Source organism: Anguilla anguilla, chromosome 1 (genome assembly GCF_013347855.1).
Source record: "Anguilla anguilla isolate fAngAng1 chromosome 1, fAngAng1.pri, whole genome shotgun sequence".
Taxonomy (NCBI): domain Eukaryota; kingdom Metazoa; phylum Chordata; class Actinopteri; order Anguilliformes; family Anguillidae; genus Anguilla; species Anguilla anguilla.
In genome coordinates, this window is record NC_049201.1 from 79,750,778 (window position 1) to 79,767,826 (window position 17,049).

Genomic DNA, 17,049 nt, shown 5'->3' on the forward strand with positions numbered 1-17,049 from the left:
TGAGCTAAAATAAAAAACCTGCACCCACACCGGCCATTTACAGATAGGATTGCAGAGCCCTGTTCTACACCTAAAGATATGCAGAGAAAATGCAATATTACTGCCTTTTCAACTTTTATCAAACCCCAGGCAATACTGTAATGGTACTGAAATATTAAGAAAGAGATCCCGAAACTTAAAAGTAATGCTTCAGTCAAACCTTCATGGACAGTGTGTGCACAGCACAGTACATGCCCTGCTGGCTGCCTGGCCGTGTGATAAAATTCAATTTATTATACCATTGGTATGCAGGTGCGCCTTTCATATTCTGGGAGACAAGCATTCTGATAGATAGGCTGCACACCTTCATGAGAAAACTCACAGAAATTGTCTCAAGGAGTTGCAGTACTGTAACTGAGACATGAGAATTCTTAGCAACATCCCAGTACAGCATTTCCGCTTGCAGTAGCATAATCAATCTGACGGGACCAGAGGTAAATTTATATTGCCGCTTAAAGTCTAAGCTCCCATCAAAGTGCAGCTATTAAAACATCTGCTTTAGTCCTCCTCAAGCTCTCCAGCCATGTGCAATCAGCTGGGACTAAGACATTTTTAAAGAGGTACAGCGTGTGACTCAGTCCCCCCCCTCCCCCCACCCCCCCACTCCCCCACTCAAGGCTGTTGGGGCCAGAGCTCTCCCTGTACAGAGAGCGGTGCCACCCTGCTCCCTACACCACCGTTCCGCTGTCTAAGCACCAGGGCCCCCCCCACACCGTGATTAGAGGTTTTGGAGACTTACGGATTCCCAGACTTTATTTGTTACATCACAATGTGTGATGCGTGTCATAAATCTTCATCACATGAGCGTGGCTGAGGAGTACGGAGTAGAAAACACAATTTTCAAAAGAGCAGGGACTGTTACATAAGAGAGGGAGGTGGTGTTGCTGGAGAAGGAAGTCACTGGGTTTCCCTCCAAAAGGCACTTTATACAGACAGGCAGTTAAAGGAGATTAACCGATGAGACATTTTTGGTTTATTCATGTTTGCTACATTGCCGAGTACTACAAGCTGCACCACACTGTTTTGTGGAGATATTTTGGAGGGTGCCCACGTTGCAGGATTTTGCCACCTTATTCAGATTTCTTGGTTTGAGCTCTTTTGGGTTAAAACCAAAAATGTTCTAGACTTTGGCCATACCAGAACATAGACAGTGGCACAAAATAGCCCCACGTATCACTGTGATGCAGTATCTTCAAAACATATAGTTTTTTTTTTCTTATTGCCATTATTTTGTGCTTTTGCCAGGTCTTTCAGGACCATCACATCATGTAGCTGATGTACGATGCTCATTTTTTAAAATGGTGCCATCCAATAATGCCATGCAACGGCAAATCATTTCCCTTTGCTTTGCCTCATTGCTTCGCCTTTAATGTCATATTTTGCCACCGATAAATACTACATCATTAACAGCGCTGAAAGGCTAACTACTAACTGCCTATGAATTTGCTTTCATATCCATAGCGGGTATGAAATATGCCATGGGTATGCTTTCATACCAATAGCTGTTTCCACACATTCTGGTTTTTATGCATGTAAAATGGCCTGTCTGTGCAGCTCTTGTAATAGTTTATTGAGGAAAGTAATGGATTTTAAGGCTCAGAGTATGTCAGTAAGTGTGTCAGGACTGGTCACCTGTCTGCGTGTCCAACTTCAGGACTTTGAGGAGCCCGTCCTCCCCGCCACATGCTATGAATCCTTGGTCCTTGTTCCAGGAAACGCATTTCAACCGTATGTTGTTAGGGATGGCAATCTGCAACAAGTCGCTCAGCTGATCAACTCACACAGAAAATGGCTAGCTTCCACCTGAGCAAATCCGAGAACTGTTCAACTTTAATCCAACTTCATCTAGCCATAAAATGATGTGTAATTTCACTTGACAACATAAAACGATATAACGCTAGTCACAACTATGCTCCTATTTCTATAATTACCTTATATGGTATAGACTTCTTAATAACCAGTTATATTGTGGAAAAACAACCGACTGATATCAAAATTATTGCCGTTTTATTTTACAGTGTAGTGAAAAGCCAATGATATGTTTGTATTTTTTTTAGACTTAACAAACAGCAAGCTAGCATTAGCTATTTTTCTGGCTTTCATTAGATAACGTTACTGCCCAGCAAAGTAAAGTGTTACGGATATTCAGTGTGTCTATTTTGCATGCTAGTTGTCCCACTAGCTCGGCATTCCAACAAGATGTACGATTAGCATGCTAGATAGCCAACGTTACAGTACAGTACAATTGTAATTTGCTTAAATTATTTAGCCTAGCAGTGCATTCCCTAATCTAGCTAATTGAGCAATGATTTGCTGCAAGCGCTGACAATTTTCAACAAACAGAAATAAAATACTTTCCTACAGCTAATACACCGCGTGGCCAGACGCAGGTCGCTTTTGAAAAAAGGACTCAAGTCATTTTGTGCAATCTTACCTTTTTACTGAGATAAATAAACATATTTCCAGCAGCGTTAAATAGAACTGAGATTTGGTTCCAACTATGGTTGCTTGCTGGCTAGCTACAAGCTAGCAAACTAAAGCGAACTTTCTAAAATAATATGCACATAAACCAATTTTATATAACGTATTTTTACCAATTGTATCTGACCATATAGTTTTTAGGGCCATGTATTATCCACTAGCTTTAGTTGTGCATGGATACGTTTCGTTTGCAGAAGCTGCTGTTTCCTCGGTGTCCTGGTAACCACAAACCGGAAAACAGGGTGGTTAATATTTACTTCCTGTGCCATGGTCAATGGTCTCTGTAGTCTGTGCTTGTAGTTTTTGTGATGTCACTTGCGGCTGGTGGTGAGCGTTCGTGCCTGTGGGCGCATAATTTAGCGTAGGGTTTGGGGTTTTTTTTTAATGCTGTTGTGATCATGGAAATGTATTTCAGAAACGGAGGGGAGATTGTTTAACATTCAGAAAGAACACAATATTAAGATTATGAACATTAGGGGCCTATATGGGGAAGCAGCACGGAGCGATGCTTGACCATTCATGGACTAAATGCGACCGATAATTGGGATTATCAAAGAGTTACACCTTGGCGTAACATTACAGTTAGCTTGTGTAAAACATGGAATTTCATGTTTAAACCCAACTATACATTTTAAAGATTATGTGAAATGTAAGCAATATAAGTCAGCCTGGGTAGAGGAGATTTTGTTCTAAACAGTAAATGAATTATATAATTAAATAATAAGATTATTTCTTCTTTTTTTTTCATAAGAAGATTATTGACTCAGAGTAACCACGTATCTTCTGTTGGGGATTGTAAATGCTTCTATGTACCTGTGACTGTTGCAAGTCGTTTTTTTTAAATATTACAGTACCACTATAAAACTTTCATTGTCTGCATGCGTGTGATTATCTGATTAGCCACTGGACTTTGAAATATAGTCTATCACCAGTATCACCAGTCTTAGAACAGACTTGAAATTGAAGTTGTAATTTCAGCGAATTCTTCGTGGTGCGTGGCATTGTAGGCACGTCACATTTGCTTATTTGTCCAGCAGTGCACAGTGTGGCTCTGTGAACATTGGTGGTAACATTCACAATTCAGATGTGAACATTGAAGATAATGACATCTCGCTCTCGACATCTTTGCCCGTCTGAGACATTTTGTCTTCCAGAGCAGGAAATTTAGGTCTCAATTTTTGAAATGAACATTTCTTTAACTCATTTTACAAAAAGTGCAATGCAATCATTTTAAATCATGTACTTCACATGACGTACCATATTGCTAGGCTGTAATAGGCTATAAGTAGAGATACATGATATGAAAATTCTGTAACTGATATCAAGAACCATTGTTTTAATGGCCATATTGACCGATAGCAATACCAACGCTACCATTTTTTAAATTTTAGTTTAAAAAAAATGCAAATTGCATATTTTCATATTCTTGGAAGAAGCAGGCGAGCACAAATGTCACTTTATGAAGGAAAAATGTAGCTCATTTTATTTGTATTGCAAGACATTTTAACTTCGCTTACTTAATTATTAAGCATAAGAGCACAAGCTTGTGAGTATCGGTGATAGGCTATAATTGATATTATTTTTAAAAAAGTTAACGTGCAGCCCATAGATATTGTCTAATATTTTTGTACTGGATGGGTAAGTTAGTTACCCACTAACTAACTATGGGTAGCCAAAAAGTGAATTTCTGAAAAAAAAAGTGGACTATCCCTTTCATTTACAGCATACATCCCTGGCTAAGATAAACTCATTTCAAACTGCTGTATCATTGCCTGATACTTGTCACTGTGCATGTCTATTTGTGAAATAATTACGGTTTGCACCTTTCCCCCGTCCTTAACTGATGCATATAATATTGACACCAACTCTGTTTATCGTGCTATAAAATAAAATCTGCACGTAAAACAAACTATTGATCTCAATTCACAAAAAACTATTACCACAATACACTTTTCCAATAATTCTTTATTGTCACATATACATTTTTACAAAGTGTCCCACATAGAATAGAATTCACACTGCACATTTCCACGCATTTTTATGATTTTTTTTCTTTTTTGTAATCCCCATTTAAATAAACCTTTTGCCATTTAGACTTAGGGTAACTCAACCTACGTCCATATTTGTACAAAATTAAAGGATTTTTTTTTTTTTTTTACAAATACAGGACCAAATAAAAAAGTTCTTGCTTTAAAAATTCAGCTCATTACTGGTGCCTTAAAAAATGTAACAAAACTTAGCTTAGGTAAAGATTTAAAGCAGTTAGTGATACACAGAATATAGATACACATGCATATACTGTACACTCTGGTTACTGTAGCAAGGTGTTCAGGGTCGAAGGGGTGACAGCTGTATGTCTCTCATGTGCCTGTCAAAAATAGAAGGAGCCACACAGGACTGAGGAATTATGGGATATGCCAGAACATCATCTTCCCTGCACATAAAGACATGTTATTGTCCACGGTTAGCATGGAGAGTTAGCAACATGGCTGCACATTGAGGGGTTTATAGAGGCCTATAGTGAACGGGTGGTACGTCCCAGCAGCAGGAGATTAAAGCTAAATTGCACATGGGATTAGCTGGGTTAGCGAGCTGCGGACAAGGTGGCTTTCTACAGCGTTTCCCAAGAGAAGGGGGTGTGGTCTTGTTGCCTAGAAATTGTACATTTTGTTCTCAAATTGTTGAACCTTCTTTGTCATAAGATCTAGTGGGAAAATAAGTCAAGGAATTAAACTTCTCTTTATGAAGCAGGGCAAATTATTTTTTTGAGCAAACACAACAAAGTCCAAGAAGTCTTGCTAGAACTTCTCGAAGAACACATAAAACAAGATAACAGATAAATAATACAGTAAAATTATAGCTTGAGTTGGGCAGTGTGTGAGACAGAAATGAAAGGATATGTTTGCTGGTCAGGTCCTCAATGGTGGACAGCATCTTCCTCTGGAAGGCAACCTGAGCTTCACACTTGCAAGGGTCTTCAACAATCTCTGCCACCACCTCAACTGAAAAGAGTTGAGAACATTCCAGTTAGTTCCACACACATGCACGCAAGCAGATGAACACACACATACACATGCACACATGCACACACGCACACACACATACACACACCCACATGCACACACATACGCACACATGCGCGCACACACAAGCACGCACTAAACACAGGCCTCAGTTAACCATCTGCGTTCTTACTGCATATCTCTAACACACATTGCAGAAACACAAAAACAAAAACATGATGCTGTATAATTTCTGTGAGAAATATTTGTCATAACCTCAACCCACTGTGATGTCCACAGAGATTGCACAGGCACTGTGAATCAGCAGGACCGGCTGTGAACATGTAGATCTTTCACAAGCGCAGCGATCTGAATCATCAGAGAATCGTGGCAGCGCTAAATCACAAGGGGATTAATAATCACGTTGCGGCTGATTAAAGCACAGGTCGGCAATTAAGCCAAATTCCAGAGAAGCGGTTATTCATGCGCCAGGGCCATTCCGCGATTAGGGCTTGATTTGGTCACGGTGAGTACGACAGATCGCCGCTCGGCAGAACGGCCGAATGAAAAATAATTTCGTCATGGTAACACTGGAACAAACCGGTAGAGGGCGTGTCCCCAAGCAGGGCGAGACATCAGCGTGCATCGGGGCAGCACAGCGACAAACCCAAAGCAGGGCAACACAAGACTTTTATTTTTTATTTTTTTCTCCCTTTCATTCAGCCACTTCCTTGTTTTCTTCCTTCAGCCATTCCGGGGTGATTGGCAGGAGAAGAAGTGCGTGCAGCAGGGTGTCCGTGTGCACCTCCTCGTGGACCTCCTCCTGCGCCTCCTCCTGGCCCTCCTTACCGGAGCACAACCAGCTCTTTAGGGTCTTGGCTATGGCCTTCATAGACGTGAAGCTGGCGGAGTAGAAGTAATGCTCGCCATGCGGTTTGGAGGTGATTTCCAGAAGGTCCAGCTCCTCCACCTTCCCCACGCCCACGACGTACATCTCCACACCTGCGGGCACACAACACAAGACTCCCTCAAATCTCAGGTAAGGCCTGGACAACACCTTACACAACTTCGTTTGACGAAGACAGTCTAAGGAGCATGATAATTAGCAGGTAAACCAGCAGCATTTTGGCAGGACATGGTATTTTTACTTAAATTCTTCTGTTTAAGCTCTGAAGTTTCCCTGCATTAACCTGGCCCAAAGTTCCTCATCCCGTAGCGCGCGTGCGTTGCGTGTTCAGGCGAAACAAAGCGCGGCATCATCGTGAAACGCGGAGAAAGCTCACCTCGGTCTCTGAGGCTCCGGGCGTGGTCAGAGACGTGGTCCTGCGACCGGCCTTCCGCAAAGACGACGACGACCCCGACCCTGGGCACGCCGGCGGCCGCTGGGGGCCTGGCTCCTTCGGCCGCGCCGAAGCTCTTCTCCAGCAGGTGGCACAGTTCCAGGCCGGTCATCGAGCCCTTGGCCATGTACCGGAACCCGTCCACCCACCGCTTGCTTCACGACCTTCTTGGTGCCGTGCCGGTGCGAACTGAACTCGGTCCGGACCACGCCGGCGTACTGAACCAGTCCGACCCAGGTGGACTGGGTGCTATTTGGAGCGAGTCCACGATGCGGTTGAGGAACTGCTTCGCCAGCTTGAAGTTCTCCGGACCGACACTTTTGGAGCCATCGACAACGAAGACCAGGTCAAGCACCCTGGCCTTGCAGGAGCGAGCCTTCAGCTCCAAAGGTGGAGATTCTATGACCACGCCCACGACTGCAAACACACCCTACAGCGTTTTTGAATTTGTGCAGGAAAAGACAAAGTTACCAGTACTCTACATCTGCATGGCAACCACAGACACTGAATGTGTGTGTGTGTGTGTGTGTGTGTGTGTGTACTATGTACTGTATATCAGATATGCATTTCATAAGAGATGCAATTGAATGTTCTACTAAAATTAAATCATAAATCAAATGCTGCTCAGTTCATATTCTCTGGATGAGACACAGAAACTGAATAAAAAATGTGCTGGATTTCATCTACAGGCTAAATCACTATAACTCTGAGTGATATACAGTAGCAGAGGCTAAATTATTTTAGCTCTCAGTGACATGATGGAGTGCTCGCTGGGTAAAAGGCTTTGATTTATAACACAATGTTGTATTTCCATACATAGCAAAAAAAAAAAAAAAAACCCTTACTAAACACTATAATAATAATCGGAGCATCGTCCCAGAATACCTTCATGGACCTGCACTGATGTACATTCCAAAATGGGTAATATTCAGTTACCCTTCTCTGGTGTTTACCCCCTTACCAGTGAATGCTCACTACATTTGATAATGTTACATGTATACCCTTGTGTTCCTCTGTGTTCTCTTTGTGGTCTGCATTCTCTAACTGCTGAGTGAACGCTCCGGGCCTCCATGACGGGATTCATACGGGTCTCATCCCCTTAATGGCTACGTCAGAAGCACTGTAAAACCAAGTCGTGGGTTACAGGCAAAGCGTATGTAACTTCACCTTCCTTCCCCTCCACTCCCCTAGCCCCATTCACCCGAAAAAACCGCCCCCCACCCCCCCCCCCCCCCCCCCCCTTCGGAATTCATCAGCGACGGCGGCAATCCGGCGCTCTTACGTGCACACGTTCTCTTGTCTTCGTTCAGGACGTAGCCCTCCCGACACCGGCAGTAATACGAGGAGTTCACGCTGGTGCAAATGTGGTCACAGTCGTGTCCGAGCGCACAGGGATCCAGACCTGGAACAAACACTCGTGAAAGATTTCCCTGGGCAGCGACTGCACGAGTTACAACGTCACCAAGCAAGCAGGGTTAGTGCAGCTTTAATCAATCGACCGTGTCTATGATTGGGTTTGAATTAAGTGAATTTAAAATAACTTCACAACTGAGATTCATTCATTAAGTGAGGGATAAAACCAAGTTACAGACAGACGCTAGAAGACGCTGCATTGTACAGAATATACGGGCATACGATGTACATACTGATATATCAAATTAGTTAAAAACAAAGTACAACTGCATTTATTCAATGGGTGGTTAAGACGCTAAGCCCTGTGAGAAGATTCTGGATTCCAAAACATTTTGTTCATTTGGTGCGACAATGTGTATCCTCTCAAACAAACAAACTAACCAACTTACACATAAATGTTCACATGACAGGCGAAGCTGTCAAAAACCAAGTCCTGCTTCTATACTGTTAAATGTCGCTATGAAATGGACGGCCAGTTCTTTCGTATTGTGTATACCCGTGACAAAGGAACACCAATTTTATAGAAGTATGTGGATATATTGTGGGCGCCATTTTGTATTTTATACCAAAAGACAATTCAGAATGTTTTTGGCCATCCCTGAAAGTGCGGCGGGACAGAACGTTTTGCTATTCGGCTTCTGGCTTACCACACAGCGTTTCCCGGAACTTGGAGGTGAGCTTCTCGATGACGCCGTAGGTCTCCACGTAGAAGACGTGCTCGTCCAGCGGGAAGCTGGCCATGAGACGCAGCGACTGCATGTCGGCGCGGTCCACGCCGACGGCGTAGATCTCGATGCCCGACGCGCGCGCCGCCGCCGACACCTCCTCCACCTTGTCCTGCGGCCGGCCGTCCGTCACCACGATGGCCACCTTGGAGATGCTGGCGTTGCGCGGGCGGGCGCCGGACGCCTCGGTGAACGCCTCGTCCACCGCCGTCCGGATGGCCAGGCCCGTCATGGTGCCGGCGGACAGCGGCTCGATCCGCGCCAGCGCCTGCTTCAGAGCCACCTTGCTCAGGTAGGCCTTGAGCAGGAACTCGATCTTGACCGTGCTGGCGTAGTTGACCACCGCCACCCGGGTGGCGTCCGGCCCGATGTCCAGCGTGTCCACCATGTCGGAGAGGAAGACCTTGACCTTCTCGAACTCGCCGGGCCTCACGCTGCGGGAGCTGTCGATGATGAAGACCAGGTCCAGCGGGCGGCTCTTGCAGTGCGTCACTGCTGGACAAACAGGGGTAATGCAGCTTGAACACCAATCCCAAAACCACCCCGTCATCTTACCCACCGGGCTCACACCCCCTCATCTCACCCGCCGGGCTCCCACCCCGTCTACAACCGTCTGGGCTCCCCTGCTCACAACATTTCCGCAAAAAAAACCCGCATTTCAAACATAACGGACAGAAGAATAATGAGAGATCACTTTGTGACCGGGTTTTTATATTCCACCATGACTATAGCTTCTGGTGAGCCTCAACAAGGTCCCCATCTCTGAGATCTGAGCATATTTAGCCAATCAGATAACAGCTTCAGTCAGGCATTGGCACATTTAGCCAATCAGATAACAGCTCCAGTCAGGCATTCGCACATTTAGCCAATCAGATAACAGCTTCAGTTAGGCATTAAGTAGAGAGAAGCAGAATCAGGCATTAAGTAGAAGAGTAGCTTGCTGTGCAGAAGCAAAGTTGGACTGCTGAAGTTGACTGGTGGCAAATCCGCACAGCACATTCCAGGTTACTCTCTTTAAAGGAAAAATTCACCACAATTAGTTAAATTAGTCCTTATGTTGTTGCCCTTGTTTACTGTGGTTGTAATCTAATGAATAGCTTGATTCATTTTCGTAAATTGTAACATGTACTTTTTATTAAATGGCATTGTGCTTGAAAAAGAATTGGTGTTCCAGTTTGGCATTGTGATACGTTGCTCATCAAGCATTTCAGCAACATCTCATAGGTTTGGTAGGTAAAGACTCTGCAGTGGACCTAATGACCTAATGACAAGTAACCCAGTGCATGAAATACCAATGCACACATACTTTTAGTATTGAACAGGAGTTCATCAGGAGCCATTTCTCCAACTTTTAGGAGAGCTGTCTTATAAAGCTGTCTTAGAAATTACATATATCATGCTCAGGGTGTTTGTATCATTGCCTTTAGATTATCTATCAGTTTCTGTTACTTTCTTGGTGAATTTTTCCTTTTACTTTTCAATGTACATTCTTTAACGGTCATCTGAAAAATTATAAGCGATCCCACAATGCAAAATCAGTTTTGTCCACACAGGGCATAAAACAAGCCTTCCAAGATTGAATGTGTACTAGCCTGTCTATCTTTTATCCTTGGCCTTAAATAATAACAAAGTGATTTCAAAAGAATCCCACAATCATGGACAGAAATATGAACAGGCATAATTGATTAATAGAAGTCTTTGACCCCATTCATCCCAAAGGTGAAATTTCCTTTTTTCTTGGTCTTAACTGGAGGCAAGGTCTTTTTCACAAGCAGTGAGCCAAGCACTTAATCTATAAAAGATTATGGGTTCAAGATGAACAGATGCCGTTGGCAATAAACGGAAACCTTGCTGTTATGTGTTCATTAGTAGGCTAACCTGCCATCAAAGAACATAAAGCAGTGATGATTTTAAAAAACTGAAAATCTAAAGCGATAGATTTCACAGTAAATATTTCATGTTACTCTTCTTCTCTCTGCAGACCTACCATAATGTAGGCCTATTTATACATAAATAAAATAGCAGTATTTGTACTAACTGTAATCTGTGTCACCTGAAAATGAAAAGAAAAGAGGTAAATGTTCAAAGGGAAAGAAACGAAGCAAGGAGGAATGAACACTAGAACACACAAGAAGATACTCTTCAGGCTGGGGGAAAAAAACGAATTGATTGTGACTGGTGTGGTTTGGTCAAGAAAAAAACCGTTCGTTCACTGAGGAATCTTCTACCTGTGTCAGCACTGACGGTGGGGGTGACGGTGGGGGTGATGCCACTTTGGGTACTGACCGGCTGCTCTGGTGGCGAGGGCGTGGTTGGCTGAGGGTATATGACCGGCGGCGATATCCTCGGCGGTTGGTGATAGTAGTGATAGCCATAAAACCTGTATTTATTGCCGTGTACTTTGGGCCACCAGAAGGGGAGAAGCGGTAGAGCATTGGTTAATAGCTTGGCAGCGGCACGCGCGGGGAAGACGTCCGCGGCGTTGGCGCTGCTTTGGAGGGAGACGGCGGAATGTTATTAGCAGAAGCATGCCGCTAGTTGGCTAAGCACCGGCGAACTTTTTGGATGTGTGTCTCGTGCTTCAGGCCCTGCACGGAAGGACGTGCATCTGCAGCGGTACATGGACAGCAAATAAAATACCGTTGTAGTTTTTTTAAATCACGTGTGCATGTATATTGCTCGTAGGCGATATATTAATTTATATATGATTTAAATGCGTCGTCTGAATCATTTTATTTTATTCTTATTTCACCTTTATTTCACCAGGCAATCATTAAGAACAAAACATTATATAAAACATCATAAAAAATCTGAACATTAATTTAGGCTATTCTGTTCCAAATCTATTTTGTCAAGATTTTTTTTTTCTTTTACATATAGGTGTTGAATTAATATCCAATGTATTGAACTCTTTCCCAAGAATGACAAACATTAGCCTACTAGAGATGAAGCATAGCTTTAAAGATGCTAGCTGTTACTCACACAGAGCTTTTAGCTTACTTTTTTGAGACTATTGAATGCTACAGAACGGTCCATAGGCCGACACTTCTTGTCAAATGAATGTTGTGGTGCAATTAAAGCATTCACATTTGTACAAGGAGCAAAGGCATTCCAATTACTTTTACAATGTAAATTCAAACCAATTTTTTCAGTCCCAGATCCCGAAATTGGGAAATTACCTTTACCCCACATGCTACTGGATATTGATTTGGATGCAAACATTTGAGGATAATACGATAACGATTAGGTTAGCATATCGGCGAATACGTCTGTACCGCTACTGTCAGTCTAATGTAAACTAAAGCGATCTGTGGAAGAAAATTTTCATAAATCATGACATTGGTTCAAAAAGATTTCAAAATAAGAAGGGCTATGATGTTGTATAATCAGGAATTGTCTTCTTGAATTTAATATTAGTATAACACTGTACAAATAATAATAAAAAAAATTTTGTGAAGGCCACTTACTAATAAATAAAGTGTGAAAGCTCTTTAGATGACGTTTAAGCAACATTAACTGGATTCCAACATTTTATCAGATTCGTTAAACCTGTACCCGTGATAAACAAATAATGTACTTTTTCTGTCCTATTATTTTATGTTTCCACAGATTAGCATTACAACTGAATTTGCGTGTGTGTGTCATGAAAACCTTGTCAAAAAACATAAGGCTTTGTTTATCTTGAAAATATCCACTAAAGTAAATAAAACATTAATACATTTTTTTTTAAATAATTAGCAGTTATATGCCCACTTTGTGTAAGGTGCATACACTGTACAATTGACAAGTCAGAGAAAATGCTACTGGTTCGAAGATCGGAAATAACCTACCTCCTGAATTGAGCGTATTGTGCAGCGGTTGCAAATTCGGGTGCAAGCGCGGTCGCGCAACAGGTCTCGTCGCATGTCGTTGTGGGTCGTATCCGTAAAGCCTGTACGTTCCCCGGACCTCACACACCAGTACGGACAAACAGTACAGCAGACCCCCGAATAAGGATTTCATTGTTTTGCAGTTTGTTCTTCTCACATCAGTTAAACGTTCTCGCGCGGTCTTTATGCGCGTCTGAGCGCAGTGAGCAAATTTAAAGAACGTTGACCAAGACACGTGTAAGACTCCTATCCAATCCAAAGTGAGATGTAATGTGAAAAAAAAAAAATGAGAACACCCTGCTTTCAGGGAATTTGTTAGACTACGCAGCCTACCCGATATAGTTTCAAAACAGAATATTTAACCGCCTATTACATTCATTAGGGTTTGATTTTAAGAAGAAGCCAATTTCAAATGTAGTTCCCATGTGAAGTGGAAACAATGTTGGTTTTCACTCTGAGGCTATAGAGAGACAAGGATTATGCTAACAAGAAATCGGCCTTAACAAGAAATCAAACAAAAACCCAAATTACATTAGAGGCGAGTTGCTTAATCGCTTGTATAAAAGAATTGACACCTTTTGGGCTTCTTTCGTTTATTATCCTAAATATAGAATTGATAATTTCCTGGAAGTGTGGTACAATTAAGCTCTAGAGCCTAGAAATGTAAAGAATTTGAAAACACGCCTTATTATCGTGCTAACATGCCAATACAGCCTGAGAGTGCCGCAACGGCAAAATCATTGTAGAAAATTGATTACAGCTTTTCAAATTTATGGCTGTCATTAATTATTTTTTCCACGATTTTGAACATTTCACAAATTATATTCCAGCATCTTCCATCAAATAAACTGGTTTATATCACCAAAGAAGTTGTGCAAATGTATTTAAGTACATTAATAATAGCTATATCAATTTTGGGAAGACGCATTTTCTGCGTTTCACTTTCGGAATGTAATTCAATTTAAGATGCTTCCTGGTAAAGTACAGGTTTTGAAAATAATATGTTTGTTTTTTCTTGTACTGTTTAAGTATGTGCGGTTCAGCATAGCCACTACAGCATATGAATTTGACAGTCTGGACAACGTCCAAATTTTTTCAACAATTTGATTGTCATGATGCACACAAGATGGCGCTCTATTCACTTTAATTGTATTCGCCCCGGACTCAACACCGGAGGGAACGATTCAAATGGCCTACTTTCGAAGCACTGGGCTTGCATTCAAATTTTATCAAAACAGAACCATTCGACTGACATTTCTTTTGTAGATTATCAAATGCATTTTGTTTCTTACAGACTGTGTTCGGCATACGAATAGCCTACAGAATCACTCGTGCAGACCCAGGAATAAACGGTCCAGTGCGGATTCCTACAGTAGGCAAATCTTAAATATGCCTGGCACACCTAACTGGTTTGTGCTGCCCTCAAAAAAAAAGAAAAAAAGAAGCTTCCAACAGCCCTCTTGATCGATATTGAGCACGCCACCATTTTCACCATACTGCAGGACTATGCATTCATCATCCTGTAATTTCCAGCACTTCACAGTTCTCCAATTCAGTTCTGCCTTCGATTCAAACAGAAAATACCCATTAGGCTCAGATATACTTAATCAACTAATTTCGGGTAATGAATATTCCAGCCCGCCCAAAAAAAAAAAAAAAACATCTGCTTGACATCTGACCGATTTCAGACCGATTCTGGCAGTCCTGACTCACCCGAGATCACATCTACGGTCTCCTTTCACCACCAGTCCCGATTATGAGAAAATATTTTACCGGAACAGACTAAGCCTGACATTTCCGTTATCTCCTCCCCGGCCATCACGTGCTGAACGCCGGGGGGTCTTTCCCGTTGCTGTGTAAGCATCGCGTTCAGGACGCATTTACAGGTGTGCACACCTGAGCAGGTAATGCCTGAGCTGTGTCTTTATATCACCTGTTATTCAGTTATGACTTCAGACGTTTCCATTCAAGCAGAAACCGTCTGAAGATACCGAGAAGCCTGGAGCTTAATTCAGGAAGGAGAAATACATGGGTGCTGTGGCACAACTCGGGGAAGGAGAGAGAAAATGGAGTCCTTACCCACACACAGTAAAATGTCCAGTGTTCACGCAGTGCTAGTCCAATTGGGACCATATGTATTGTGTTCTATATGCGTTGATTTATACACTGAAATTTTTTTTCTGTTAACAACTTCTCTCTCAACATTTTACATTAATTGTACATGAAAAAAAACATGGCTTTATAAATATATAGAACCATTTCCCGGTCACCGAGATTACCGCCCACGTAGAAAATGCGATTACTGCATTTGCACAAAAGCCATGATTTTATTTCCGTTATTATCTGCTGGCAGGAAGTAGGTCCCATCCACAGCACCCCCCCCCCCCCCCACAGCCCCCACAGCCCCCACCCCACAACTACAGCATCTGAAATACCCAATATCCCCTCAGTACAGCAGAGGTGCTCCTGTGTGTGTGTGCGTGCGCATGCGTGTGAGTGTGTGTGTGTGTGTGTGCGCATGCGTGTGAGTGTGTGTGTGTGTGTGCGCACCTGTGTTGGTGTTTGTGTGAGTGTGTGTGTGCATACGTGTGTGAGTGTCTGTGTATGTGTGCGTGTGCACACGTGTGTGGGTGTATGTGTGAGTGTGTTTGAGAGAGTGTGTGTGTGTGCCTATACGTGTGAGTGTGTGTGTGTGTGTATGTGTGCGTGTGTGCACGCGTGTGTGGGTGTATGTGTGAGCGTGTGTGTTTGAGAGAGTGTGTGTGTGTGCACACGTGTGTGGGTGTATGTGTGAGTGTGTTTGAGAGAGTGTGTGTGTGTGCCTATACGTGTGAGTGTGTGTGTGTGTGTATGTGTGCGTGTGTGGGTGTATGTGTGAGCGTGTGTGTTTGAGAGAGTGTGTGTGTGTGCACACGTGTGTGGGTGTATGTGTGAGTATGTGTTTGAGAGTGTGTGTGCACACGAGTATGTGATGGTTTGTTCAAAAAGCTATGATGTCAGCACCGCTGCAGGATGTGTCCCACACAGAGGATAATCCCAGCATCCATCTGTCTGCTGCCTGCCCCCCCCCCCCCCCTCCTCCACCACAGCCCCCACCACACACACACACACACACCCCACCCCAGCCTGTCTCTGATTGGTCGAGAGGCTCTGCAGCACATACAGAACGTCAGCAGCTTCACTGCAGAGTCAGTTTAGCTTCGTCACCCTCCCCCCCCCCCGCCCCCCTCCCCCCGCCCCCCTCCCCCCGCCACCCCACCTACCTCCTTCCACAGAACCGGGGGCCAGGCAAACACAAGTCCCAGATCAGCAGGGCCGTCCCATATTTCAGCCAAAAAACGGTTCGCCCCGCAGGGGGGCGCCTTTCGACCGTGTCCTGCGGGTTTTAACGGCCAGCTCTCAGCTCCCCCTCCCCCTCTGGCACACTGTGCCCTGTATTCCAGCAAAGAGACACTGGCACCCCTCCCTGGACCCCTGGCCTCTCTGACCGCTGGGCATTACCCTCACCAGCTTAGCTCCATGTGCGTCGCAGTGTAGCGCGTGGCACAGAAGCAGAAAGCTGGGACCTGTTTACCTTAAAAGCACAAAAGACCCAGGGCTCTCCTCTCATGGCCATAACCACCGGCCTGCGGCACAGCGAAAACCTGCGAGGCCCGAGACGGCCCCCTACAGGCCGAGCAGGGAACTACACCAGCTGACGGCACAAAAACTGATTTGATGTAATTTGCTGACATCACAGTAGAGCAGCAGCGACAGCTCGCTTGATCCACGAGGGGCACCTACTCAGAGCAGCAACAGACGTGGGATTGGCTCCACCTACAGACCTGCAGGCTCCACCTACGTGCCTATGACATCACCGACTGGACCTATCGCTCCTCCCCCTCTCCCCTCTGCGCTCTATCTCTCCCTCTCAACCCCAATTCAAATGCAGCTCTTAAAATATTTTGAAGTGGGCGGAGACGGGCCAGAAGCGGCTGTTGCCCGTGACTGCGCTTCTCGGTGCGTTCTCACCGGTTCCAGCGAGGCTCCGCAGTCCCGACGCGTTCCGTTTATCTGCCAAAATTATTTCCATAGCACCGCCCATCCAGCAGTTTTGGGGCACGGTTTGGGTGAGAGTGTACCTTTACAGCTGCATTCAATCGCTACCGATTTGCTATGCTGCGCTACATGGTAATGGTTA

General features: G+C 43.9%; 1 protein-coding gene and 1 pseudogene across 8 annotated transcripts in view; both read right to left on the reverse strand.

The window, feature by feature from the left end:
- Window positions 1-2,765, reverse strand: part of wdr35 (WD repeat domain 35) — a 38,134-nt gene extending 35,369 nt beyond the window's left edge. For all 8 annotated transcript variants that reach the window (XM_035392731.1, XM_035392716.1, XM_035392723.1 and 5 more), the window contains exons 1-2: window positions 2,474-2,765; window positions 1,672-1,789 (exon numbers count right to left, since the gene is read on the reverse strand). In XM_035392731.1, the coding sequence (XP_035248622.1) occupies window positions 1,672-1,789; window positions 2,474-2,497 (142 nt within the window). In that variant the 5' untranslated portion in view covers window positions 2,498-2,765. The remainder of the gene's footprint in view (window positions 1-1,671; window positions 1,790-2,473) is intronic.
- A 2,809-nt stretch (window positions 2,766-5,574) lies between these two features.
- Window positions 5,575-13,454, reverse strand: LOC118223124 (annotated as a pseudogene).
- Between the last annotated feature and the right edge of the window lie 3,595 nt (window positions 13,455-17,049).